The 27,151-nt window shown below is 48.0% G+C and overlaps 2 protein-coding genes across 3 annotated transcripts; one reads left to right on the forward strand and one right to left on the reverse strand.

Annotated features, from left to right (window-relative positions):
* Positions 1-1,237: 1,237 nt before the first annotated feature.
* FKBP6 (FK506 binding protein 6) lies at positions 1,238-12,787 on the reverse strand. The gene is made up of 8 exons (XM_006088289.1): positions 12,755-12,787; positions 9,245-9,362; positions 8,693-8,782; positions 7,716-7,918; positions 6,351-6,470; positions 3,122-3,316; positions 2,891-3,000; positions 1,238-1,328 (listed from the first exon to the last, which is right to left on the reverse strand). Exons 1-8 carry the CDS (start codon positions 12,785-12,787, stop codon positions 1,238-1,240), a joined length of 960 nt encoding a protein of 319 aa, XP_006088351.1.
* A 2,260-nt stretch (positions 12,788-15,047) lies between these two features.
* On the forward strand, positions 15,048-22,555 carry TRIM50 (tripartite motif containing 50). Of its 2 annotated transcripts, none has more exons than XM_023753402.1 (6): positions 15,048-15,446; positions 18,387-18,482; positions 19,310-19,540; positions 19,645-19,667; positions 20,924-21,048; positions 21,966-22,555. In XM_023753402.1, exons 1-6 carry the CDS (start codon positions 15,048-15,050, stop codon positions 22,553-22,555), a joined length of 1,464 nt encoding a protein of 487 aa, XP_023609170.1. The 2 variants fall into 2 exon arrangements, with proteins under 2 accessions (XP_023609170.1, XP_023609171.1); XM_023753403.1 differs by having other exon boundaries at positions 19,648-19,667.
* The last annotated feature ends 4,596 nt before the right edge of the window (positions 22,556-27,151 follow it).

Here is a 27,151-nt window from a genome sequence, read left to right on the forward strand (position 1 = left end):
GGCCACAGGTTCGATTCCGGTCAAGGGCATGTACCTTGGTTGCGGGCACATCCCCAGTAGGAAGTGTGCAGGAGGCAGCTGTTTCTCTCTCATCGATGTTTCTAACTCTCTATCCCTCTCCCTTCCTCTCTGTAAAAAATCAATAAAATATATTTTTTAAAAAAAGCCACCGGCCTCCATTTGTACTGGACATTAACAGCAGCCAAGTAAGAGAAATCCTCTGGCTCACATCTCAGTTCAAATACTCCAATGTCCCTGAAAGACCTGAAGGCCAGGGTCACAGGGTCAGGGTCAGTGAGGAAGGCACATTTACTTCTGATACTGATAGGTTGTTTCTGACAGGGCAGACAGCAGCAGTTTGTAGATCACCTGTGAAAAAGTCTGGGATGAATAGGCCTTTTCACTGCCTTCTTCTCTCAAGCCTCTTTTGTAGAGGGATGTAGGTAGCAACAAAGGAGAGATTTATCACCAAGAGCCCGTTGGGCAGCTGTTTTCTTGTTGTCCCTTGTTTAACTTCTCTCGAGAGAGAGCAGAGTTATCTACCAGCTAAGCAGGTGTTTAAGGCAGGTGATTTTGTTTCCATTAATTTTCTTAAGTAATAGTAAACCAGACGAGAGGGTTATCTCATGTACTCATGGGAAACCTTAACCCTGTGCCTGCTAAATCACAAGGTAAATGCTGTGGTAGAAATGTGAACTTCTGCTCCCTGTTGGTTCTAAAATCTTCAAATCTCTAATTTTAATAGCAAGCAAAGCTTCAGTCACTGCTCATGCTTACCCCTTGACATTTGAATGTAGTCTTTTTAAATGATGTATTAGATGTAAAGTGAAGTTGGAGGCATTCAGGAAAAACCAGATAAGAGAAGTATTACTGTTCATTTCAAAACTCAGATAAACCATCACATTAATGACTATTACATTTTCATGTTCCAAGCTTCTGTGAGGGAGAGATTAACATAAAATATGAAAAAATTGTTTTCATTTTAAAGCCTAAGGCTTCACAAACCTAAAAACTTATCCACAAGCTCTGGATGGACTTTCCAAACTTTTCTATGATCTTCTCTATGAGAAGACCCACAGTGTGTGCATTCTGCACTAGACTTGTGTCACTACCTTCAATAGGAATTTTGCTACTCCCATTCATCCTCAGCTGTAGACAGCCACTGGTGGGTTGATGAGAACCACATTTTTATATTTGCTGGACAAAATCCTTTTATGCTTTAGTCCTTTTATTACCTTTACTTTTCTCCTACTGTAGAGCCATTATCACAAGGAGCAAACATTCGATGGCACATTTCTTTCTCTTTATCTGTGTAGTCCCTGTAGTGGCTGTAAAGTGAAATACACAGTAGTTAGAGAAGATCTGTCTTTGTAGGAGGTGACATCTGGTGGCTGGAATTCTCCACTCAGCTCCAAAAGCACTGAAAATTCAGTGGGCTTTAAACTGAATCGGGAGCGGGTGGAAGCAATACTGGAGAGGTAGGTGAGACAGTGGAGGCTCCCAAGAGCTGTTAAGGAAGCCCTTGGACAAAAAGCCCATTTCTGAAAAGATGGCAGCCTTGAAGGCTAGGAGCCACTGTCAGTGAAGCTGCCAGGTGACACCTCACACTGAGTAACCACTAACTTATCTTGAGATTTTTTTTGCTAAAGAATGGTTAGATTCCAAAATTTCTACATTTATCCTGACAGGATACTTATAAATAGCAGAAAGGAAATTGTTGGAAAGTTCTAAAAGGCCCAAAATACAATTGGATCCAAATATAAAGAGGTACACATACATCAGCTTTTTTTAATTTCAAGAAAGCTTTAACTAAGCAATTTGGATTAAATGTTTAATGTTAACAGGAGTAGAGAAATTCACCAATACTGAACAACAACAACAACAAAAACATCTTAAAAAACGGTGGATGTAGCCTGGCCAGCGTGGTTTAGTGGAGCATTGACCTATGAACCAGGAGGTCACAGTTTGAGTCCCAGCCAGGGCACATGCCTGGGTTTCAGGCTCGATCCTCAGTAGAGGGCATGCAGGGGGCAGCTGATAAATGATTCTTTCTCATCGTTGATGTTGCTCTCTCTCTCTCCCTCTCCCTTCCTCTCTGAAATCAATAAAAATATATTAAAAAACAAACAAATGGTGTATATATTATGGGGTGGTGGAATATCAAATTTATGTTGATATTTTCAAAATTTTCTACAATGAACATGAAATTTCTATAATCATAAAATGTTACATTACTGGCCCTGGCTGGGTGGCTCAGTTGCTTGGAGCATCATCCCGTACACCAAAAGATTGCACTTTCGATCCCCATTCAGGGCTTGTACAGGAGGCAACCAACTGATTGATATTTCTCTCTCACATCAATGTTTTGCTCTCTCTCCCCCACTCCCCCTCTCTCTAAAAATCAATAAAAAACATACCCTCAGGTGAGGATTAAAATAAACAAACAAATAAATAAATAAATAGTTACATTACTGAAAGACTGGTGTGTATATATATATTACTTGGATAACAAAACACCCTATGGGTATGAATCAGACCTGAAAGATCAATTTCAGATCAAACCAGGGTCTATAAGGCACCTTTCTGCAGTCAGTTGAGAACAGTTGGTGTCAAATAGAAAGAGTATCTGAAGAACAAGTCCCTTTTAAAAATCACATTAGCCCTCCTCTTTAGGGATGGAAAATGATCCAGACAGATGTAGTTGGGAGTTGGTCCCACTTCCCCACTAGGAGCTGCTGGTTTAGAGTATTGAACACTTCAAACAACTAGCTCTAGGGGGCGCTGCCTCATAACAGGTGCTGGACAACATCCCCAGGTGGAGAGATCAGAACCGTAAGGCATCATCATACCTCTCTTTCTCTGTTAGCAGAAGTGCAAACACAGGTCTCACCTGGCCAGTTTCTTCAGCTCATTATTGATGTCATGATTGAAGGGCTGTTCTTTCTGGGCTCGGACTAGAAAATCTCGGGCCTTCTGATACTCAGTCATGAGGAGACAGGCCTGTCAAATGACAGAATTTAAAAGCATAATTAGGAAAGAGCATTTTTTGCACTGCCCAAGTTGAACACCATTGCCACCTTTGCTTAGGCATTTGTTCTCAAGTCCTTGTCCTCCAACTCACCTGTCCACAACGGAAGAGGGCTTTGGCATTCTTTTGGTCAATAATCAGAGCCTGCTCTCCATAGTGCAGGGCCCTGGTGGGATGCTCCAGCTTCAGGTATGTAAAGGAGAGGTTAAGGAGAACAAGAAGCTTGGCGGCTTCCACCAGGTGCTGCTCTTCAGGGGGTGCTGATCGCCGGCAGAGAAGCAACAAGGCCTGTGGAGAGGAAAGACAGGTGGTCAAGAGGAGTGACAATATTATATACAGAAAAGCCTAAGAATCCACAAAAAAATCCTTTTGAGCTAAAAATTTAGTTCAGCAAAGTTTCAGGATACAAGGTCAATATATGAGTTAGCTATATTTCTATACTCTAACAATAAACAATCCAAAAATGAAATTAAGAAAATAACTCCAGCCCTGGCTGGTTTGGCTCAGCATATAGAGCGTCGGCCTGCCGACTCAAGGGTCCCAGGTTCGATTCCGGTCCAGGGCATGTACCTTGGTTGCGGGCACATCCCCAGTGGGGGGCGTGCAGGAGGCAGCTGATCGATGTTTCTCTCTCATCGATGTTTCTAACTCTCTCTCTATCCCTCTCCCCTCCTCTCTGTGAAAAATAAATAAAAAAAATATTTTTTTTTAAAAAAAGAAAATAACTCCAGCCCTAGCTGGTTTGGCTCAGTGAATAGAGTGTCTGCCTTCAGACGGAAGGGTCCCGGCTTTGATTTCAGTCAAGGGCACATACCTCGGTTGCAGGCTCGATCCCTGGCCCTGGTTGGGGTGAGTGTGGGAGTCAATCAATCAATGTGTCCCTCTCACATCAATATTTCTCTCTGTCTCTCCTACTCCCTTCCACTCTCTCTAAAAATCAATGGAAAAATATCCTCAGGTGAGAATTAACCAAAAAAACACAAAAAAAACCACCTCTATTTATAGTATCATCAAAAGAATAAAATAAATAGCAATAAATTTAAAGTGGAAGACTTGTACAGTGAAAACTACAAAACATTGTTGGAAGAAATTAAAGATGACAAATAAATGGAAAGACATCTCATGTTCATGGATTGATGTCTCTCTCTCTCCCCCTCTATAAAATCAATTTTAAAAAATTAAAATTATGACAATACTGGGAAAGTAGAAGTGAGAACTAAAGCCTCACCTTCTGTAATGAGAAATAAAAAAATGTCTGAAAGAGCAACTAAAGCATGTCATTTATAAATTCAGAATATCATAAAAACAGCAGATATAATTAAAAAGTGACTGCCTCAGGGGATCAGACCCAGGAAATAAGAGAGAAGGAGTGGTCTGTTTTCAAGAGAAAAAAATTTTTCAAGTAAGCAGGCTCTCAAGAAACTTTATGAATAGTATCTATGATTCAACTGTGAGACAAAATCTGTACTATCCAAGTGTAAGAACCAGATTTTGTCAGCATTCCAAAAGACAGGCACATGCATGCTCTCCTCTTTTCTCTCTCTGAAGCATATTCACATAAGCCAAATGTGGCAGATACTGTTAGCTGCGTAACCAATATCTATTCCCCTCCTCTTCTCCTAACCACTTCCATTTCATCCAAAGCAGCAAAGTACTAATTTTAAAAGTACATTTACCAGCTTCCTATACAGCTAAGGGCTGTCCATTTAACATGGCTAATGAAATATAAAGGGAAGTAATATACAAACACACCAGACTCCTCTCCCCTCTCTTCTTTCTGCCCAGGTACTCATGTGATGCTACAAGTTGAATGACCATCTTGGGGGGAAAAACAGGACACATGTAAGGGTGGCTAAGCAGAAAGACAGAAGGAGCCTGGATCCCTGGTGGCTTCATCGAACTGCTCTACAGCCTTGGACTGCCACCCTTTTTATGTGAGGAAAAAGTAAATATCTATTTTGCTTAAAGAAGTTTCCCAGAATTCTGTTGCTTGCAGCTGAGTGCAAATCCTGAATGATTTAGGCTCATATGCAAATGAGATATAAAATCAGACTACCCCTAGATTTTAAACTCTGCCCTGTTTGAGAACTTCAGGCACGGAGTCTGGAACACAGAAAGTGCTCATAGTATTTACTGAATGAGTTACAAAGCACAGCGAATTCCTGTCAGCATAACCTACACAAGAAGCCAAATCACAATAAAAAACTTGGCGAGAAGGGAGTCACCTCAGAGAGTTAAATGAATCTCCACTGTCAGATAGGAAACTTCTCAGAGGGGTGGAAAATCAGTTGATAGAAGACCTAATATAATTCTAAGATGAGAATTTTAAAAAACTTTTTACTGCCCTAGCCGGTTTTCTCAGTGGTTAAAGTGTTAGCCCGTGGACTGAAGGAGACCAGATTCAATTTGGTCAAAGGCACATACCTCGGTTGCAAGCTCCCTGGCCCTGGTCGGGGTGCATGTGGGAGGCAACCTATTAATGTCTCTCTCTCTCTCATCAATGTTTCTCTGTCTCTCCCTCTCCCTTCCACTCTCTCTTTAAAAAAAAAATGAAAAAATATCCTCAAGTGAGGATTAACAATAAATAAATAAATCTATAATAATAAAAGCATAATATGTAAATCGACCAAATGACTGAACAGTAGGACGACCATCCAGATGACCTTACAGAGGAAGCCGGGGTTGTGAGGGCCGAGGCGGCTGGGGGAGCCGGGGCAGCGAGGGCCTACTCTTGCACGAATTTCGTGCATCTGGCCTCTAGTCTATATATATAAAAGCCTAAGCGACCCTTATGACTGGTCAATCAACCAGTCGACCAGTCGCTATGACGCACACTGACCACCAGGGGGCAGATGCTCAATGCAGGAGCTGCCCCCTGGTGGTCAGTGTGCTCCCACAGCCAACCTCCCACGGTTCCTCATCACCCCGCCCCATCCCCTTCCCCCAGGTGGCTGGCCCCGATCAGTCCCAATCAGCCCCAATCACTGGCCAGGCCTAGGAACCCCACCCGTGCATGAATTCGTGCACTGGGCCTCTAGTAAATAGATAATTTACTTTTTACTGAGATGCATACACACACATAGGTAAGTACAAAAATAAGTACAGCTCAATGAATTTTCACAATCTGAACACACCTATGTAGTCAGCATTTAGTAGCAGACACAGAACACCAGGCTTCCCCCAAATACCTTGTCCCCTCTCCCAGCTATCTAGTTTGAGAAGGTTAATGGGATTTACTGACATTTTTCTTAAAGAGACAACATCTATGTCTTTTAAACAAGAAAAATTTCAGGATCTAAACACACTTCTTAAGCATTCTTACCCGTTTATATCTCACTTTGGCATCATAGAAACGATTTTGGCGGAAAAGGTAGTTGCCAAACTCCCGTTCAGTAGCTGCCACTTTTAGGACTTTCTGAAGTGGAAATTGATCTTGTTGCTCCTGAGGACCAAAGATAAGGACACCCAACAAGAAAACTGAAAGCTACGATGCCACAATGTCAGTATAATTACACCTGTTCCATTTTTCTTCAGATTATGGACTTTTGTTTATTGCCGTATGTGTGCCAAGCATTGGGCTAGGTGCCTCTGCCCAGGTCATCTGTGTGAATTCCAATAGAAGCCACAGCAGTTCGGTGTTATCACCGCCCCCACTTCACAGCTAGAGCCAAAAGGAGACCTTCTATAGTCCTCCCAGAGACATTCCCTAAAGCAGCAGTTTTCATGGAATTAGAAACTGATAGAACTTGTCAAGCACAGAAATCAGAACTATTTATCAACCAAAATTTAACAGGTCTTGGTCTGCCCCTGGCCATACTGGTCTTTATAGCCACAATGCACTACCTTGGGTACATATCAAAATCATCCATAGCGCCTCCTTTTAAAGGCAGATGTCTTGTCCCCCCCCCCCCCCACCCAGAGATTCTAAATCAGTATACTAGAAGTGGGACCCAGGCATCTGCAAGAACCTGTTATGTGTAAAGATGAAAAAAGGTAAGATTCCTCACTTGGGGTGCTGACAGTTTAGCTGGGGAGACATCAGATACAGATGTAAATCTAGGGTGGACATCTAAGATCACATATACAGTCAGAGTGAGATAGAATGACAAAGTGTGCCTCTGACTACTAACGAGATTTGAAGCCCTACCTTTATAGGAAGGGTTAAGTAAAGGCAACAAAGAAATGGCAACACTTAAATTATGAGAACAGAGTCCATATGTCCCACGTTTCCTGGGATTATCCCATTTACACCTGATGTCCTGGTATCCTATCCACTTAATAGCCCATTTCACTCTCAAGTGTCCTGGCTTGGACAACAAATTAGATGGTCACACTACTTATGAACTACCAAGGCTTCACTTGCTGGAAACCAACCTTAATGTTGAGAAGCAAATGCCCACTATCTTGCAGAGAGAAGTAGGCAAAGGTGACTGACTGAAAAATCAACTCAAACTGCTGGTCCATAACAAACCCACAGCCTGGCCTTGGCCTTGCACAGTGACCCACATCTAAGGGCCAACATTAAGGACAGAGTATGAAGTGGGGGAACACCACCGCCGCCACCACCACCCAGGAGCCTCAGGGGTGGAACCTGGGCCAGAGGAGCATCAGCGTGGCATGATAATTACCAAAAACACAAACCCAACCCTCTCTCTATGAAGTGTGACATTTGTACTCCAGAACTTACGGCGGTCAGGGCACAAAACTTGTCTGATTCAGCAGAATCCAGGAAGTCAATTAGCTCAATCTCAAATAAGACAGTGGAGTTGGGGGGGATCAAGGGCGGGCAGCCCAGTGTTCCATAGGCATAGGGTGGTTTGAATAGAAACCTGGCCAGCTCTCCCCTCCGCATGGTCAGAAGACCCAGCTCCATGCCCCAAAGGGTAATATCTGGAAGAAGGGACAAAGAACTTGGTTGAAGTTCTCCCAGTACCCTGTTCCAGTGCTATCAATTTCTTTCCTCCTTACGTCCAAATCTCTTTCTGCACTGTGGCCCCAATTCACTTTTCAGCCTATTCCCCATTACCACCACCCTTCCAACTCTAACTTCTTTAGGCTCTGCAGCATTCTGGCCCCTACATCTTTGTTCACACAGTTCTTTCTTCTTGCAACATCTTCCTCCCCATGCCCAGCGTCTGGCCTGATTGAAATCTTATTCAAACTTCAGGGCTCATTTCCAATGCCGCCTCTTCCAGGACACCCTCCCTGATCTTCCCAGCTGGAACTAACGATGCCTTCATTAAGGGCTCCTGCAGCAGTGGGAATCCCTCCCAGGAACTTAAACGATTCTACCAGGTTAGTTGTCTGAACACGAGTCAATCTCCACCACCACACCGGCTCCCGTGTTCTAATCACCTGGGTACATTCTCTCTTTTCAGCGTGCATTGTGGGTAGTAAGCATTCAACAGATGTTTAAACAAACAAGAACACAATGCCCAATGGTTAGGTCAGGATGCAAAGATAACCTTGCCAGGTAGGACATTTCCCTAATACCCAGGTCTCAAGGGGAAACGTAGGCGAGAGCTGGCTGGTTTAGCAAAAACCCAGCCTCCAAAAACCGACCCAAAGAACCTGTGCCCGGGACAGTTTCCCAGGCCTAGCGCGCTGTCCCTCATCAATGCCCCCGAAACACTCCTTCTTTTCCAGCTCCTCCTGTGAACTTACCCACTCCCAGCTTCATGAGTCGGGGCGTTTTCCTAAAGCAATTCGAATCAAAAGGCTTGTCCATGTGCTCCAGGTACCCAGAGTATTTCACTAGGACAGAGGGCACAGACACAGAAAAATGGACCAATACCCTCACCTCCGTAACATCACGTCTCTTCAATTATCACACAAAAGCAACAGAATTAGGCCCTGACCGGTTTGACTCAGTGGATAGAGCGTCGGCCTGCGGACTCAAGGGTCCCAGGTTCGATTCCGGTCAAGGGCATGTACCTTGGTTGCGGGCACATCCCCAGTGGGGGGTGTGCGGGTGTGCAGGAGGCAGCTGATCGATGTTTCTCTCTCATTGATGTTTCTAACTCTCTATCCCTCTGCCTTCCTCTCTGTAAGAAATCAATAAAATATATTTTTAAAAAATCTAATTCTAACAAAGCATGTTCTACCCAAGCCAGGTGCCTCCCCTCCCCCCAAGGTAAGTGCCCGGAAGCCGCCAGTCCTCCCGCGCCTTCAGCTGCCCAGGACAGATGGCGGCCCCGGGGGCGAGAGCGGGCCTACCTAGCACCGAGGCGTCCGGCACCACCAGCTCGCCAGCGCCCTCGCGGATGACGTCCTTGAGCACGCCCTGGTCCCCGGAGATGTCCAGCATCCACTGGCTCAGCCTCTGGTAAGGAGACTTTCCGGGGAAGAAACACAGACTCAGAGCCCCCACACTGACCGTGGCAACCGCGCCCCATCCTGACTCGCCCGCGTGGGGCCCTCACCTGCCCGGGGGCGCCTTCCACTCGCATGGCGCCCGGAGTCCGGGTGTCCCCCACCATGTCCACGTGACGCTCCCGAGACACCTGCCCCGTGCCCGCGACTCCAGGGAACTCCCGAAGGCTGCAGCCAGCCGCCCTTTATGCCCTGCCGCCTGCCCCGGGCCCGGGCATTCCTTTCAGGGCCTCACGCCAACTGCAGCCAACGGCTCTCGGCTGTCGGCTGTCGGGCCGTGGCCGGGCACGTGACCGGGCGTGCAGCACGTGGCAACAGCACGTGAGGGGGAGGGGCACGCAGTGGGGTCACGTGGCCGGAGCACGCTGGTGAGCACAAGGCCCCAGAATTTCCACCTTCCTTCTTTCTCGTTCGTTTTTCCGAGAAATTCAGGCCGGGACAGGGCTTTAGAGTCAAACTGCCCAGTTCCTGAGAAGACAAGCGGGTGCCCCCCACTTTTCCGTCAGCAGATCTACAAAATCCGTGCTGCACTTGCGCTTTCCGGGTGCAAAGGGAGAACAGTCCTGGGTTCCAGCCGGGCCCTCCCGCTCGTGTCTCCTCATGCACTTCAGTTCCCCCTCCCGCCTGCATCGGTCCTGCCTCGAATACGGGATCATTTTCTTCTTACGTACAGGAAAATCTCCTACCATAAAAGGAACAAGCCCCCTTTTGTCCCCCTTGAGTCCGCAGGCCGACGCTCTATCCACTGAGCCAAACCGGTTCGGCTGCAAAGGCCTTTTTAACTTCTCCGTCTCTACCTCCTCACCCCCCATTTTCTGTTCAACCCACCTTTCCCTGCTCCGCTACAGAAGACTGAAATCCATCAGGCGCCTCTTGACTGCATTTGATGAAGTTGACCTCTCTGACCTTTAAACACTTTTCTTTCGGCATCAATATTCGCTGTCCATCATTGTCATCACAGATGGCCACAAACCTCGCTGTTTAAGCAACCCCTGTTTATCCTCTCTCATTTCCGTAGGCGAGAGGCCTGACATCAGTCTCATTGGGTTCAAATCAAGGCATGGGCCCGAGGGAAGCTTTGGGGAAGAATCCACCTCAAAGCTCGTGCAGGTTGTTGGCCAATGGAGATCCTTGAAGCTCTGAGCCTGAGGCCCCGTGTCCTGCCTGGCTGCCAGCCAGGAGGCGCCCTTAGCTCTTGGAGGCTTCTCTCCATCCTCCCATAGGGGCCCCAGCACCCAGAGTCCCCGATAGGGTGCTGAGTCCTTAGGTTTGCAGTCCTCTTGCTTCCTCTTCTGCAGCATCTCTCTGACTCCAGCAGAGGAAGTTCTCTGCTGTTAAGGGTTTATGTGATTAAATCGGACCCACCTGCATAATTCAGGTTTATGACCGTGATGACATCTTCAAATTCCCTTTTGCCTTTTATGGTAACATATTCCCAGTGGTCCAGGAATTTGGGCCTGGATATCTTTGGTGGGTGGGGTGGGGGGGAGGCATTCTAGCTCCACAGTTTCCAATCACCACACTCTCCTGATGGTCCTCTTACCTCCTGGCTGTCCCCTCTCAGTCATCCTCCACGTCCTGACCTCTAAAGGTTAGCAACCTCAGGGCTGTCCTTGGATCCCTGCCCTTCTCTGTTTTCAATCCCTAAGAGATTTCCAACCATTTGTTTAAATACTCAAGGCCCAGTGCACGAAATTCATGCATGGGTAGGGTTCCTAGTGGCTGCCGGCTGCTGGCTGCCAGCCGGGGCCTCCCTTCCCCCAGCTGCCTGCCACCACCGCCAGCCGGGGCTTCCAGCCGGCCCCGCCCCCTGGTCAAACTGCGGTTCGAACTCCCAGTCAAACTCCCGGTCAAGGGGACAATTTGCATACTAGGCTTTTATTATATAGGATGTGCTATAAACAGGTGGCATATACCTGGCTAGCTTAGAGCCTCCCAAGTGCCACTGTTCCAGGTGCCTGTATCCAACTGCCTTTTCCAATGGTTCTCAAAAGTAGCATCGATGCTTGTTACAAATGCAAATTCTTGGGCCCATCCATGTACTCCTGAGTCAGAAACTCTGCAGCCGGCCTAGACATTTGTCTGTGGACCAGTTGGGCTACTCAGTTCCTCCACCTGGATGTCCTCAGGCTTCTGACTCTGGATTCCCCTTGTCTTTTGTTTACATTGTTCTTCTGCGTATCAGTCATTCGGCTTCATCAGCCATCCATCCAAGTGCTCACACTACTGTGATCCATTATGTACACAGCAGCCAGAATGATATTTAAAAAATATAAATGAGATGATATTCCCTTGCCTTAAAACCGGTTTCTTCAGTAGCTCCCACTGCCCTTGAAATGAAATCCAAACCTTTGCCCTAGTCTACACAGCCCTCCTTGCCAACCTCGCTGGCCTCATCTTCTGATATTTCCTCTCCCTTACTATGTTCCGGCTACCCAGGTCTCCTCTCTCAGTGCTTTCCAGCCTCGGGGCCTTTGCTCTTGCTGACCCAGTGCCAGTCTACCCGCCTGAATCCTTTCAGGTGGCCAGCTTCTGTGTATCCTTTTGGCCTCAGCTCAACCATCCCTCCTCAAAGACATTGCCCTTGCTCAAGTGCACCTCATACAACCTGTCACCCCATCCTCCTTTTCCACCACAGTGCTTACTTCCTGCATAGCATTTAAAACTATTATATTAACTTATTTATGACCTTATACCTCCTACCTCCATACATCATAAACCCCAAAAGGATAGAAACCTTGTCTGTCTTGTTCTTTAATATATACCTAACTAGAGGCCCAGTACACGAAATTTGTGCGGGGGGGTGGGGGGGGGGGGAGAAGGGTCCCCTTAGCCCAGCCTGCACCCTCTTCCAATCTGGGAACCCCTCAGGGGATGTCCGACTGCCAGTTTAGGCCCGATCCCGGGGATTGGGCCTAAACTGGCAGTCAGACATCCCTCTCACAATCCTGGACTGCTGGCTCCTAATCGCTCACTTGCCTGCCTGCCTGGTTGGCCCTAACTTCCCCCCCGCTGCCGGCCTGGTCGCCCCCAACTGCCCCCCCTGCTGGCCTGGTCACCCCCAACTGCCGCCCCTGCTGGCCAGGTCACCCCTCATGGCCCCCCTGCCGGCCTGGTCACCCCAGGCAGCCTGCTTGTTCAGTCGTTTGGTTGTCCCTCACTAACCCCCCTGCCAGCCTGGTCATAGGCAGCCATCTTGTGAGGGTGTGAGGGTCAATTTGCATATTACCACTTTATTATATAGGATACCCAGCTCAATGCTTGATACATAGCAGGTTCTCAATAAATATTTCTTGAATTAACAAATAAAATTAGCTGTCTATTTGCCTATACCAGACCTTAGTCTTGCTTGACACTGGGGTGGAGACCACTCCTGCTGGCAGACATGGGTGCTTAGGTCTGTGGGAGTTGTGGCCTGATGTTCTAGAGCTCTCTCTCTCTCTCTCTCTCTCTCTCTCTCTCTCTCTCTACCTTTATAGAGCTCCTGTTCTAGAGTTCTCTCTCTCTGGTTTAATTCCAGGTGGTACAGAATTTGGGATAGAACAAAGACCAAAGAACACACTTTGGCAGGGTTCTGGGCTGGGTTTACTCTGACCTCACAGCTAAGTTGAGATGACTGAGTGAAAAGAACTAAAGAGATGAGTCACTGCATGATTATTATTATTATTTACAAAAGTTAATTCTTAAATATACCATAGGCTCCAAGACAACACTTCATTCTAGCTCTAGATGGCAACAGATGGTATGACAGGGAATCCAGAAGTTAAAACAGGAATGGAATTGAGGATCACCAATGCCCCAGGCACACGGAACAGCTCACTATTTGCCAGATTTGTTCATTCCACCTGTGACCAGGGGACCCTTCCCCTGAGCCTTCGCTTTAGTTCCTTGAGTTTCTTCCGCTCCTCTTTTTACTTTTGCTTGACTGCCTTACCCGCCTCACCCATCTCCTTGGCCTGCTTCCTCAGCTGCTTTAGGGGCTTCTTCTTGCCACCTTCGAGGCAGACATGGCGCCTGCCGCCGCTTCCCCAGACCCTGCCACCGGGAGCTCTAGCGCTCCTGTTCTTAACACTCCTGGAAGCCTCTCACCCTATCCTTTCCAACCAGTAATTCCCACCACACCCCTGGGGTATGTATAGTATCTTATGACCTGCATATCACATATCCAGCACACATAGTATATTATTAACTGTATAACAAAATGTCACTGAACTTTTAAACCATTGAAAGACTTCATATAAAAAAGTTCTTAATGCATGTTGAATAAAGAAGTTAGACACAGACAAGCACATACTATATGATTCTGTTAATTTGAAATTCAAAACTGGGCCACGTGAATCTGCAGTGATATGAGTCATGTGAGCAGCTATTCTTGTTAGACATTCTGACTAGGGGGCGGCACGTGGGAGGTTCTGGAAATGTTCTGTATCTTGATCTGGAGAGTGAGTATATATTAAGTTTACTTTAAGTGTGTGGTTGAGATTTGTGCTCTTTTTAGAAGATATACCCCAATTAAAAAATCTAAATAAGTAAATAAAAATATCTTTAAAAGAGAGATTCAGAAAGATTGTGTTGAAGCACAGATCTGTCCCGTTGGGGTCTGTAAGGTGTGAATGGGTACCCAGTCTCTCTGTCTGTCCCCCTTCCCCTTGCCTGGCCAAAGCAAGCACCTGAATGTTACAGTTATCAGAGCCGGCCCAGCAAAGGCCGCCTCCCCAGTCCCGTGATGTGGCCCAGTTTCCACCTGATTCTGGGTGACCTTGAGGACATGGGGGTGTTGCTGGGAAAGAGGAGGAGGAAAGGGTAGTGACAAGGTGGTGGAGCAAGCATCCAGCTGCAATCCTCAGGTCTCTGCTCCTGCTATTCTATCCTGGGGAGAAGAGGCCAAGCCAATCAGGTCAGTGATGCTGGTTTGAGGCCCTGGTGGGAGGCTCAGTGGATTCTAAGAAGCCAGGAAGTTTCATGGGGGGGCGGGGGGGGGGCTCTCCTTGGGTCTGCTGCCGACTTCTAGTCTGCTGCCGACTTCTAGCTCCGTGCTTCTGTCTTTAGAGCCAATCAGTTTTCAAGGAGGAACAGGGTGGGAGATTAAGATACAGCTTTCCTAAGTCCCAGACTCTCCAGAACATTGTTGTTCTAAGACAGAACTCTGCTTTAGGGTGATCTGGGAGTGTCTAATGTAAATGTAGATTTCTGGGTCTCACTGGAGATGTGGGAAGGGTGAATCAAGAATCTCTATTACAACGATGATTCCAACATTGCTCACCAATTTGAACACTTATCTAGAAGGTGGGAAGCACCTTTGCTTGTTTTTGCTGTCCAGTTCCAGGTCAGGACACGTGCCGAGGCTGGAGCTCGCATTATTTGTCATCTAAATGATGCCGCAGATGGCCCCTTCCATGTTTACCTCCAAATCTGAGTTTAAATAAGTTAGAATCATCTATCTCAAAGTACACCCCACACCCCCCAATTTAAGCCCTTTGTTTTAAAGACGGAAAACAGGCCCAAGATTATAGAGGGTCAGGACTGGAATCTAGGACTGGAGTCTGTAAGGCCTCTAATTTCCCGAGGCCCCTTCCAGGGAATTGTGGGCAGAGGGAGTGGAGGGAGCCCGCTCAGAAAGGCCCCTGTGCGACAGCCCGCAGGGTGGATGGCGAGGCTGGTGAGCATGACGGAGCTGGAGGACCGCCTGCAGTGCCCCATCTGCCTCGAGATCTTCAAGGAGCCCCTCATGCTGCAGTGCGGCCACTCCTACTGCAAAGGCTGCCTGCTGTCCCTGTTCTGCCACCTGGACTCCGAGCTGCGTTGCCCTGTGTGCCGGCAGGAGGTGGACGGCAGCCGCTCCCCGCCTAACCTCTCCCTGGCGCGGGTGATCGAAGCCCTGGGACTCCCGCGGGACCCGGAGCCCAAGGTCTGCGCGCACCACCGGAACCCGCTCAGCCTCTTCTGCGAGAAGGACCAGGAGCTCATCTGCGGCCTCTGCGGCCTGCTGGGCTCCCACCAGCACCACCGGGTCACGCCGGTCTCCACCGTCTACAGCCGCATGAAGGTGGGCCCCGAGGCTGCTGGGGGGCGGCAGCCAGGTCACCCGGGGGGCCCACAGAACCCAGCCTCTGCGCTATCTGGCGCCATCGCCCGGCGCAGAAGGGTCCTGGGACAGCGCATTCTCTCCAGCCCTATCCTGGAGCAGAACTCGGGGCATTCATTCCGTCCCTCACGTTCTGAGCAGGTGCTGGGGATTAAAGTGGTTCTAAAGCAGGAGAGCCCCTGCGTCACGCGCCAGCCCATCTCGGCTTTGTTTGTCTTTGTAGCTCTGGTTGGTTTCTTGAACGCTCCTGGGACTGCACTCTCAGGCACAGGAGGACAGGGACTCTGTTTTGTTCCCTGGGGTATTTTTGTGCCTGGAGCCGTGCCTGGCTTAGTAAACGTTCAAAATGTATTTGTGGAATCAATGGATTCCTGCCCTCCTGACCTTTGCCTCAGGTCTAGCAGATCATTATTTAACATAATAATAATAATAATAATAGCAACAATAACAATAGTGGTACCATCTTAGGTTAATATGTTGATCTAAGGTTGGTGAAGGATTGTTATATTTTGCAAACGAGGAAACAGGCGCAGACAAGGTCACACAGCTTGGCTGGCAGAGCTAGGACTCAAACCAAGGCCAGTTTTCTTCGCACTGCCAACAGATCAAGAAAGGGCAGGAAGGGCACTTGGAAGTGAATTATTATAGGGTTCGTGGCCTGGTATTGGAGGGGAAGTGGGCATACACTCGAGGAATGACCAAAAAAAAAAGTGAGGTGGTCAGGAAAAGAAAGAACATGGAGATCTGCAGGCAGGCGGCTAAGTGCTCTGGGCAGCATCTCTTTGCTTCTTCAACCCTGGGAGACAAGTAGGAAACAGGCAGGGCCAGCCAGGTCATCCGCCAGCCCCGCCTCCCCACAGGCATTTACTGGGCATCTCGTCTGTGCTAGGTGATGTGCTAGTGCCCATCATACAGCACGCTGCCCTGGGGGAGTTCACAGTCTGGATGTCTGGTGTGTCAGGGGCTGCTGTCAAAGTTAAATAGTCTCCAGGTGAGACTTCCTGGAACATGGCTCCTGCATGGTCTCAGGTGGGCAGGGAAGGCTTCCTGGAGGAAGGAGACTACTGAACCAAGACTTGAATCACAAGGAGGACGAGATAAGAAAAGAAGGGGAGGAAAAGCATTCCAAGTGTAATGACAGCACATGCAAAAGCCCAGGAGGCAAACAGCATGGCACATTTGAGGATTTATAAGTCATTGCATTAAGCCCAAGGGAGAGCGAGATGGGAGCCAGATGGGGCAGGTCATGGAAAGACCTGTGTGACATGTGTTGAGATTTGTAGTTTATTCAGAGAACCATGTGGTGTGCTTTGGGCACTAGAAGTTTTTAAGCAGAGTTGTGATGGAGTCCTATCTCTTTGCCAAAGGGGTAAATTGGAGAGCGAGGCTGGGGATAAGAGATTGGGAGTCAGAGTCTGCAGAGTGATAAGAGAAGACACTGATGATGCTCCAAGGAGCACCAGGGTTTAAGGTTTGAGGAGGGAGAGAACCCCGAGGAAGGGGACAGAAAGAATCAACAGAGGAAGCATGTGGCTTCCTGGAAATCAGAGGAACAGAGCATTTTAACCAGAACAAGATCACTTGTGTGAAATGTCTGCTGAGGATTCAAAAGTGTCAGCTTTAACAGTAAGAATTGGTTACCTTGGCAAGAGTAGTTTTGGGGAAGTGTGGAAGGAGGACATCCAATTAGAAGGTTCCCACAGAGAAGTAATATAATGAAATGGAACCCATGTTTTATTAGCAGACAGCTGCCTGGGAGAGAAGGAAACACTTGGGAGCTTGCTCATCATTTCTGGCAAAGAGTCAGGGCCCAGCTTGGGTCCTGGTTTTGGATATGGTTTTTTTTGTAATCCCAAGATTCTTCTGTGTGATGTGACTCAACTATGTTTCTTTATCAGATCCCTGTTATGCTTTCCTGTTTTCTCCTATTGATTGAGATCTTGAGATACTTTATTTATTTTCACAACTGTGTTTCCCCTCACTGTGGCCCAATTGCTGAGGAAGAACTAGTCCCATCTCTCTCTGCCTCATGAGGGTTACCACTGGAATGCCCTTTCTTGGGTTGCTGTGAAATTTTATGCTTCCTTATTCAGAGCAAGGTCTCTGTATCCATTTATTCTTTACCCAGCTCCCTTTCTGAAAGGCTCTTGTGGGCGACTTCTCCATGGGAACTTTCTAAGCGAGAGTCAGTACACACCATGGGCATAAACCCACAGGGCCCTAGTCAAGTAGTGCAGCCTAGATGGCGGTCTAGGTGGTCCTGCTTGGACTCCTAAGGATAGATCAGATTTGGGGCCAGAGCATCCCAGGAGAAGTGAGTTTATTTCACCCTTGGGAGCCCCTAAATCGAGGCTCAGATCAAACCTGCCAGGGATGGATTCAGATCTTTATAAGGTGTTGGGAACTCACCAGGTATAACCTGGGCCACCACATGCACTACTGGCCTCACTTGGGGACAGCCCTTTTGTAATGACTCTTGATCAAATGCCCACTGATTCTGGACCTCCTGGTGACTGGAGAGTTTACCTGGTGGGTACCCTACAGGTGGCATTCCATGCAGGGAGTATTGGCTTGAGACCGGCAGTCACCTCTCTTGGATGTTGTGTGGTGACTTCCAGGTGGCTGTAACACGTTTAGCATCTCTCTCCATGTCTTGGAGAGGGGTGACTTAGAGTTCCTCTGCTGTCTGGGCAGTTCCTGCCATCTGTATGGAACATTCTTGAATAATCGTAATTATTCAATCGTAGGCACCTGGGGTAGCTCTGGTGCCTAAATGGTTGCACTGGGAGTGCTAGTGGCCATTGGGATGCTCCCTAGAAGTGTGAGGCCCAGGGCTGGCCCCAAGGAGCTAAGAGCCTAAGGGGTCAGCCACTCACGGGGGCCATGGCACATTGCCTCCAGGAGGAGCTTGCAACCCTCATCTCTGACCTGAAGCAGGAGCAGAAGAAGGTGGATGAGCATATCGGCAAGCTGGTGAACAATAGGACCCGGATTGTTGTGAGTGCCCTTTCCCTCTGCCCCTACGCTGGGACCAGCCACCTTCCCTCTCCTACGGAGCCCAGTTCTCATTTGTCCTTTACAGGAATCCATGCCTTCCATATAAAGCCAGCATTCAAAGCATTCCAGGGCAGGGTGGGGAAGGTGCAAATCTCAGGGGACTTCAACCCAGTTGTCAGGACTGCTTCTAAGTTGGCTTGTATTCCTGGAGTCCTTGGGACTGAGATAAGCCAGAAGCTAAGTCCCAGAGGTAAACACCCAAAGTGTGGGCATGACGCCCCAGCCCCTGCCTGTCGTGTCTGCTTGACCTTGACAGTCTGTGGGGTGCCTCCTCAGTACCTTGCAGCTCAGGCATGGAGAGGCCTGAAGCTCCCCTTGGCTGTCTGACTTTCCTCAGTGAGAGGCACACTGGGGCTGGGAGGTGCGGAGCTCAGGCCCTGCAGGTGATTGTGAAACAGCAGTGGTATCCCCGGAATATCCCTCACTTTTGAGAAGGAGGCAGCATCACCCCGATCAACTGAGATAAACTCGAGGTCACACAGGAAGCCTGGCTATCTCACTCCAAATCCTGCTCTCCTGGGGCTTTTCAGACTTTTCTTCAGTTTTAAAACCCTGTGATAAAGCAAAATCTTACTTGCACACATAATAGTTAAGACGGCAAAAGCAGAGCCACTGCTTTGAAATGGGATCTGGGGACCCTGCCTCTGCCCTGCCACTGTTGCCCACTCCCATGGTCCCCATGGGGCCTCCAGGCACAGTGTGAAGGGGTGGGCAGGATTCAGCCCAGGGACTTGGGTACCAGCCATGACAGGACCTCCCTGTTCTAGAACGAATCCGATGTCTTCAGCTGGGTGATCCGCCGTGAGTTCCAGGAGTTGCACCACCTAGTGGACGAGGAGAAAGCCCGCTGCCTGGAAGGGGTGGAAGGTCACACCCGTGGCCTCTTGGCCTCCCTGGACATGCAGCTGGAGCAGGCCCACAGCACACGGGAGCGGCTGGTCCAAGCCAAATGTGTGCTAGAGCAGTTTGGTAATGAGAATCACCATGAGTTCATCCGGGTGAGTGGCTAAAGCCCCCAGGGCCTCAAAAGCCTCCCCTTCCTAAGTAAAGGCTTTTGTATAGCCTCTACCATGCCCTAACCTACCTCTCTCTTGTCTTCCAGAAGTACCACTCCATGGCCTCCAGGTAATAACTTTGGGAGGATGCTCTCAGCATGGGTCTGGTGGCTGCGGGCACAGGCATCTCTTCTCTATGAGTTCCTCCCCTCAGTGTCACCAGTGCCTCAGGAGCAGCTGGCCACATCTGGCTCTGTAGTGGGGCCAGGGAAAACAGAGATGAAGTCAGGTCCCTGCCTTCAGGGGTTTTGCAGACTGGTGGGAGGTGGCCAGTGAACTGTGGTTACGTCGTGGTGGGTACCTAGAACAATAGAAGCTACAGAAATACACCGAGGAGGAGGTGACTGTGGAGAGAGATTGGCAAAGACAGTGTATGGGTGGGGTAGCTGACAAGGGAGAGGACAGGAGTTTGCCATGCAAGCCAAGCCATACTACTTGAAGGGGCAAAGTAGTATGTGGACTTGGGAGTATTATGAGAAGTTCAGTATTGCTGGGCTGTGGATTATGCACAGATTGACACGGGAAATAAGGTGGGAGAATGGTCAGAATGAGGGGCCTTGATCTGCACTCTGGCTTGTGGAAAGGGATCGAATCCATGTCTAGTCCCAACAAGTGAATAGTCCATGCAGTCTCTGAGCCTTTCTCCTACCCCATTTATGAGTCTCTTCGTTTTCTCAAATTTTCTTTTTTTTTTCAACATTTATTGATTGATTTTTAGAGAGAGAGAAGAAGTGGGGTGGGAGAGAGGAACATCGGTTTGTTGTTCTACTTATTTATGCATTCAATGGTTGATTCTTGGTGTGCCCTGACCAGGGATTGAACCTGTAACCTTGGCATATTGGGACGATGTTCAACCAACTGAGCTTCCTGGCAAGGGCCTCAGATTTTCTTTAGTTTCCGGGACAATTTGATTGGGAGCATTGGTTTAAATGAATGGACAGAGAATCTGATTGGCTCTGTATCAGGGTCATCCATTACAGAGAAGTGGTCCTGAAATGTTAGGATGTACCAGAATCACCTGGAGGGCTCATTAACACACTGGGCCCCAGTATTCAGTTTCTGATTCAGCAGGTCTGGGGTGCTACCCAAGAAAATTTGCATTTCTAACAAGCTTCCAGGTGATGCTACTGGTCTAGGACCTGCACTTTGAGGACCACTGATGTAGAGTATTTCCCCTTCCAGGAAGGAGGCGGGTCCTCGGAGAAGGAGGTGGAGGGAGGAAATGATGGGCATCTTGAGTGCACAGCCTGCTGAACTGTAATGGACTTGCCTGTGGGTAGGTGCATGGTACGCAGCTCTGCCAACACTGCACCCTGTTGCCTCCAGGGCAGAGCTCCAGCCGGCCCGACCTTTGGAAAGCACGTTCAACCCCATCTCCTTCAAACCAGGCCTCCACCAGGCTGACATCAAGCTGACTGTGTGGAAAAGGCTCTTCCGCAAGGTTCTGCCAGGTGCGGCCCCATCCCATCCTCATTTCTGAGGGCTGCTGGTATAAAGTACAGAGAGCTGGGAGGCCTGCATGGGCTAGTGGGGAGAGAACGGGAATGGGGTTCCACCAAAGTTTGGGTCAAACTCAGCTCCATCTCCTACTAACTGGGCAAGTTGTATAATTTCTGAGACTCTGTTTCCTCACTTGTAAAGGGCTATTAACCCCCACTTGCTAGGCTGATATTTATAAATGTGTGTGTGTATGTGTGTGTGTATGTATGTGTATGTGTGTGTGTGTGTGTGTGTGTGTGTGTGTGTGTGTAGTTTAGTGCTTAATAAATGTAGCTGTTACTTTGTCAAAAAATACTCAGACATTTCATTAACGTTTTCATTACTGGAACATAAAGGCAATCAATCAATAGACTGATTTCATCCAACAAAGACATACAAGGTTTATATAATAGAAAAGGGGGGGGGGGAAACCATGTTCTTTGAACTCTGAATGTTGTTTGCACATTTTTGTTGTAAACTGATTAGCTGGCAGCTAGCAAAGAGGTCAGTTGCGAGTTTGTCCTTGAATAGGCTGCTTAGGGCATCAAAGAAACCAAGTGCAGTTGCTATGGATTCTCCAGAAAACCTGGGGAGCTTAGCTGTGGACCACACATGACAGGCTGTCTTCCAGGTCCTTCCATCAGCACCTCCACCTGAAGCAGGCCTGTACCATGTCCCTTACAAGAAGGCCTTGGCTCACAGCTGTTTATTTTTTCTACCCTGCAGGCATCATTCATTCATTCAGCCAACATCCTAAGGGTGCCTACTCTGTGCCTGGTCCCTTCTAGGCCACTGCAGTTCCTCTTCTGAGGAGCTAGGGCCTCCAATCAACCTTCCTTGGGGCAGGGTCTGCTGCCTTTTGAAAACTGCCTTCTCTGATCTTTCCTAGCCCCGGAGTCTCTCAAGCTGGATCCCACCACCGCCCACCCACTCCTGGAACTCTCCAAGGGCAACACAGTGGTGCAGTGTGGGCTCCTGGCCCAGCGGTGTGCCAGCCAGCCTGAGCGCTTTGACTACAGCACTTGTGTCCTGGCCAGCAGGGGCTTCTCCTGTGGCCGCCACTACTGGGAGGTGGTGGTGGGCATCAAGAGCGACTGGCGCCTGGGAGTCATCAAGGGCACAGCCAGTCGCAAGGGCAAGCTGAGCAAGTCCCCAGAGCATGGCATGTGGCTCATTGGCTTGAAGGAGGGCCGGGTGTATGAGGCTTTTGGCTGCCCGAGGGTGCCCCTGCCCGTGGCCGGACACCCCCACCGCATTGGCGTCTATTTGCATTATGAGCAGGGAGAGCTCACCTTCTTCGATGCTGACCGCCCAGATGACCTGCGACCACTCTACACATTCCAGGCTGACTTCCAGGGCAAGCTCTACCCCATCCTGGACACATGCTGGCATGAAAGGGGCAGCAACTCACTGCCCATGGTGCTGCCCCCGCCCAGCGGGCCCAGTCATCTCAGCTCTCCACAGCCCACCAAGCTGTAGGGGTGCTCATGGGGCTGCCTGCTCACAGGCCCTTCCCATCTGGGCATGGGGACTCCAGGGATTCTGTTGGGTCCAGCAAACAGAGGTTACGTCTTTACTGTTTGGAAGGTCTTCATGCCTCTGTGACCCTGGAAACATTTAGTGATATGGAGAAAAGGACCACAGTTCCCCATCAGCGAACCGCGTGTTTATTTACCTATTGTTAGATTATTAACCTGCTTCTTAACCAGCAGAACTGGGCCTTGGGCTTCCCTTGGTCCCTCCTACCATGCTTGTTGCTTACTCCTCCAACTGAGGGTGGAAACATTCCCATACATAATTTTTCATTATCATTGTGAACTTAAAATAACTTCAAAGACAAGAAATTGGACATTATTTATTTCTTTTTATTTAAAAAATTATTTTTTATTTTTAATGTTGACAAAATTGCAGGTATTCCCCCTTTCCCTGCCCTTTGCTCACCTCTACCCACTTCTGCCTTCCCATCCATATTTCTCTTTAAATGATTTGCAAATATTAATTACTGTACAGAATTGCTTTATTCTTGGGTCTCCAACCTCTAGTGGGGCCAGAGCTTGCTTCTACCCACTGCCCATTGTTCTGTGGTTAGAGTCACATCAACCATTCCATCACTGCTCTGTCCTTAAAGACTCTTTTGACTTCCCTCTCAGTGAGATGAGATGGAAATGACACTACTTTAAAGCAGAAGCAAGTTGGAACCAATCAGGGGTTCAGCCCATCCCTGAAAGCTGCCATGCACATGGAGGGGGGCCAGAGCCCATGAATGTTCATGGTGAGCCTGCTCCTGGCCACAACTGATGTTGTCTCTCCCAAGAATCTGAACACTGGGAGAGAGAACATGGTTGAGGACCCAGTCACCTGAGACCTGGTGCTTTAGACTCTAAAAGTTTAGAGAGCTCCCCAGACTTGAGGTCTGTGAAGCCACCTGAGAGCCTTCCATGGGGAAGAGCTCCATTATGGTGCCATGGCAAGTATCCACATAGGCCACACAGGCAAAGGCTTGACTGACAGCCTGAGTGATCCTCCAGGAACAGAGAGGATGGGAGGCTTGTGAGGTGCTACCTCAAGGCCATGTCCACCCACCTCCTTATCTCACAGGAGACTATCGGGAGATATCACCTCCTAGGCCCTGCTGAAGAATGAGGCTTTTTGCTCCATCTCCCTCCAAGTAGAGTTGCAGACTACAAAACAGCTTAGCGGAGTGTAGAACTGGCCCCTCAGCAACAGCATATCCCACAACTGGTGTTGCAGTCATCAGCCCTTTGATTTCCACGGCATCCTTTTTTGTGTGTACAACAAGGACCACCTGGAGCTGGCACTTTTGGCTAATTTTCCTTCTGCTTTCGATGTAAGTAATAAACTGTCTGAATCAAATAGTGTTTGTATCTTACTGGCTGAATCTGCCAGGCGCTGGCCCTGGGTGCTGTGTGCTTGAAACCTTTCAGACCTTGTTTTTGGTTATGCAGCAGTTCCTTCAGTCCTAGGACTGGGCTGGAGTGTCACCCCTCCAAAGTCACTCTCCACTCTTCTTCATCCTGCTCTGTGTCCTGGGAGGCTGGCCCTGATGGAACACAAAACTCTTTGGCTTCTGCTGGGCTCAGCTGATGGGAGGGACTGGCAGGAGATCCAAGGGCAGGAGAGGGGGTTTGAGGTATTTATTTTCCTGGTTTCCTGCCTGCTGGGCTATGGGTTAGCAGCTTCCCTCTACTTAAGAGTCCTGGCAGGTGGCTCCCTCCTTCTGTTACTCTTTCCTTGTTCCTCGGGCCTGGTGGTGAATAGTGCTGCTGCTAGCCCTGAGTACTGCACCATCCCCTGTAAGTTCTCTTAACTCTAACCAGTCCCTTCTTTAAAATGTCCTCAACTACTCTTTTGTGTGCATCTTCCTGCCTTCAGACAGACACCTATTTAATAAATTCTGTTTGGCTAGCCAGAATTAGTGTTTGCAATCAAAAGATCTTTTTAAAAAAAATATATATCTTTATTGATTTCAGAGAGGAAGGGAGAGGGAGAGAGTGATAGAACATCCACGATGAGAGAGAATCACCGGTCAGCTGCCTCCTGCACACCCCACACTGGGCATCGAGCCCGCAACCCAGGCATGTGTCCTTGACCGGAATCGAACCCGGGACGCTTCGCGGTCTGCAGGCTGACGCTCTATCCACTGAGCCAAACCGGCTAGGGCAAGATCTTTTTTTTTTTTAATTAAAAATTTTTTAAAATCAAAGACATTCTCTTATATAACCACAATGCAAATGTGTCAAAATCAGGAAATTAACATTGATAAAACACTGTTATCCAGCCTACAGACATTATTCAGATGTCACCCATTGTCCTCCTTGTCCTCTGTTGTAAGACTAGTTCAGGTCCAGGATCCAATCCAAGATCACTAGTTACATTTCAGTTGTCATGTCTCTTTAGCTTTCCTTCATCTGGGTCAGTCTTAGTCTTTCTTTGTCCTCTCAATTTTGCCATTTTGAAGAGATGGGACCAATTATTTTGTAGAATGTCCCTCGATTTGGGTGTGTTTAATACTTCATTTGATTCAGGTTATGCATAGATGGCAGGAATACTGCGGAAGTGATGCTACCAACTGGTCGGAGATTGTGACTTGCTCCCATATTGGCAATGTTACTTTTTTCCCCTAAAATATCTTATTGATTTCAGAGAGGAAGGGACAGGGAGAGAGAGATAGAAACATTAATGATGAGAGAGAATCATTGATCAGCTGCCTCCTGTATGCCCTCTACTGGGGATTGAGCCCACAACCTGGGCATGTGCCCTTGACTGGAATTGAACCCAGGACCCTTTAGTCCGCAGGCCACTGAGCCAAACTGACTAGGGCTGGCAATGTTAATTTTGATCACCGAGTCCTGGACATGTCCTCCAACTTTTTCTACTGTACAGTTACTTTCCCAACTTTGTTTTAAATAAAGTAACCTGTGGAGAGATTACTTGAAGTTATGTGAATATCCTGTTTCTTATAGTAATTGATGGCTCTTGCCTGAATCAAATTACTGCTATGATTGCCATATAGTGATTTTAAAACAATCATTCCTTCTGTATTTATTACTTAACATTTTATTGTAAGGGCCTTTCCTTCTACTTTTATTTATTTCTGTCAATATGAATCCATGGATTCTGATTTTATTAATGAATTATAGTCCATTATAATTCATTAATAATTTATCATAATTTATTTTTATGCTCAGATTGTACTGGATTTGGTCAGTTGGAGCTCCTTCAAGCTGGCTTCTGTGCCTGCCATTCTTTGGGCACATTCTTACTTCTGGCACAAGATGGTCCAGGTTACTCTCCCAGGCCCAGCCCTGGACTCAGCCATGTTACTAAGGACCCCTGATTCTTTTTAGTGGGAAGTGATATTAGAACCCAAGATCTGGAATCTAGGTGTGCTCATTGCCACTGAAGTGTTATTGAGAATATCCTTCCTGTGGACAGACTGGAGAAAATTGCCATTTTGTATAATTCTTGCCTTTCACCATTTTATATTTGTAGCTCCTTTCTCTCAGCACAAGAAGCCTGGCTCCCGCCCTAGCTGGTTTGTCTCAGTGAATAGAGCGTCAGCCTGCGGACCGAAGGGTCCTGGGTTCGATTCCAGTCAAGGGCATGTACCTTGGTTGCGATGTGTGCAGGAGGTTGGGGTGTGCAGGAGGCAGCTGATTGATGTTTCTCGCTCATCGATGTTTTGAACTCTCTTCCTCTCCCCTCCTCTCTGTAAAAAATCAATAAAATATATTTTTTTAAAAAAGCCTGGCTCTCAACAAAATATAGTTACTTCTTTGCTCAATTCTACAATACACATACACTTGTTTCAGAATTACTATCATTTTACTTTTTACCCAATCCCAGAGGTTTCCCCACTTTGCTTTCTCCTGCCTCCCTAACCTATCATCAATGATTTCATGTAAACCACTTATATTTCCTCTTATGATTATAATGTATAAAATAAATTGCAAAACTGCCATTCTCTGGAGCATATTCTCAATCCATTGAGACTACTTCCGGGCAATTGTCATCAGTTTGGCTCAAATAAACTCACAAAAATTCTCTACAGGCTTGAATGTTTTTTACGTTGTCAGTATATAATGTTAATATATAAAGGGCACTAAGGGAAAGATGGCGTAAGAGTGAGCTGACTTCCAGGGCAACACATTAATATCTTCTATAATAATAAAAGCGTGATATGCTAATTAGACCAGAGGACCTTCCCCAAGAAGCTGGGGTGGGCGGAGGCAGAGGTGGCCCCGCAGCAGGCCCCAGCCCTAGCACAAAACGTGCATGAGGCTTCTAGTGTTATGATAACAGAAGTACAAATGACCAATAAGTATGAAGACATTCAACCTTAATAACAGCAGTAAAATCCCACTGTTTGCTATTAGATCGGCAAAAATGGAAAGAAAAAAAAGTGAAACCCTAACAAGAAGTGGAGAAACGCGCTCCCAGGGCCCGCCTCCCTACTCTAACATACGGACATCCGCCTTGGGAGGCTCCCACGGCACTGGGGCTTCCGGTGCCCCGCCTCTGCGCCCTTTAACCCCGGAAGTCGGGGCGGCCGCG

Source organism: Myotis lucifugus, unplaced genomic scaffold (assembly GCF_000147115.1).
Source record: "Myotis lucifugus unplaced genomic scaffold, Myoluc2.0 scaffold_45, whole genome shotgun sequence".
Classification (NCBI taxonomy): domain Eukaryota; kingdom Metazoa; phylum Chordata; class Mammalia; order Chiroptera; family Vespertilionidae; genus Myotis; species Myotis lucifugus.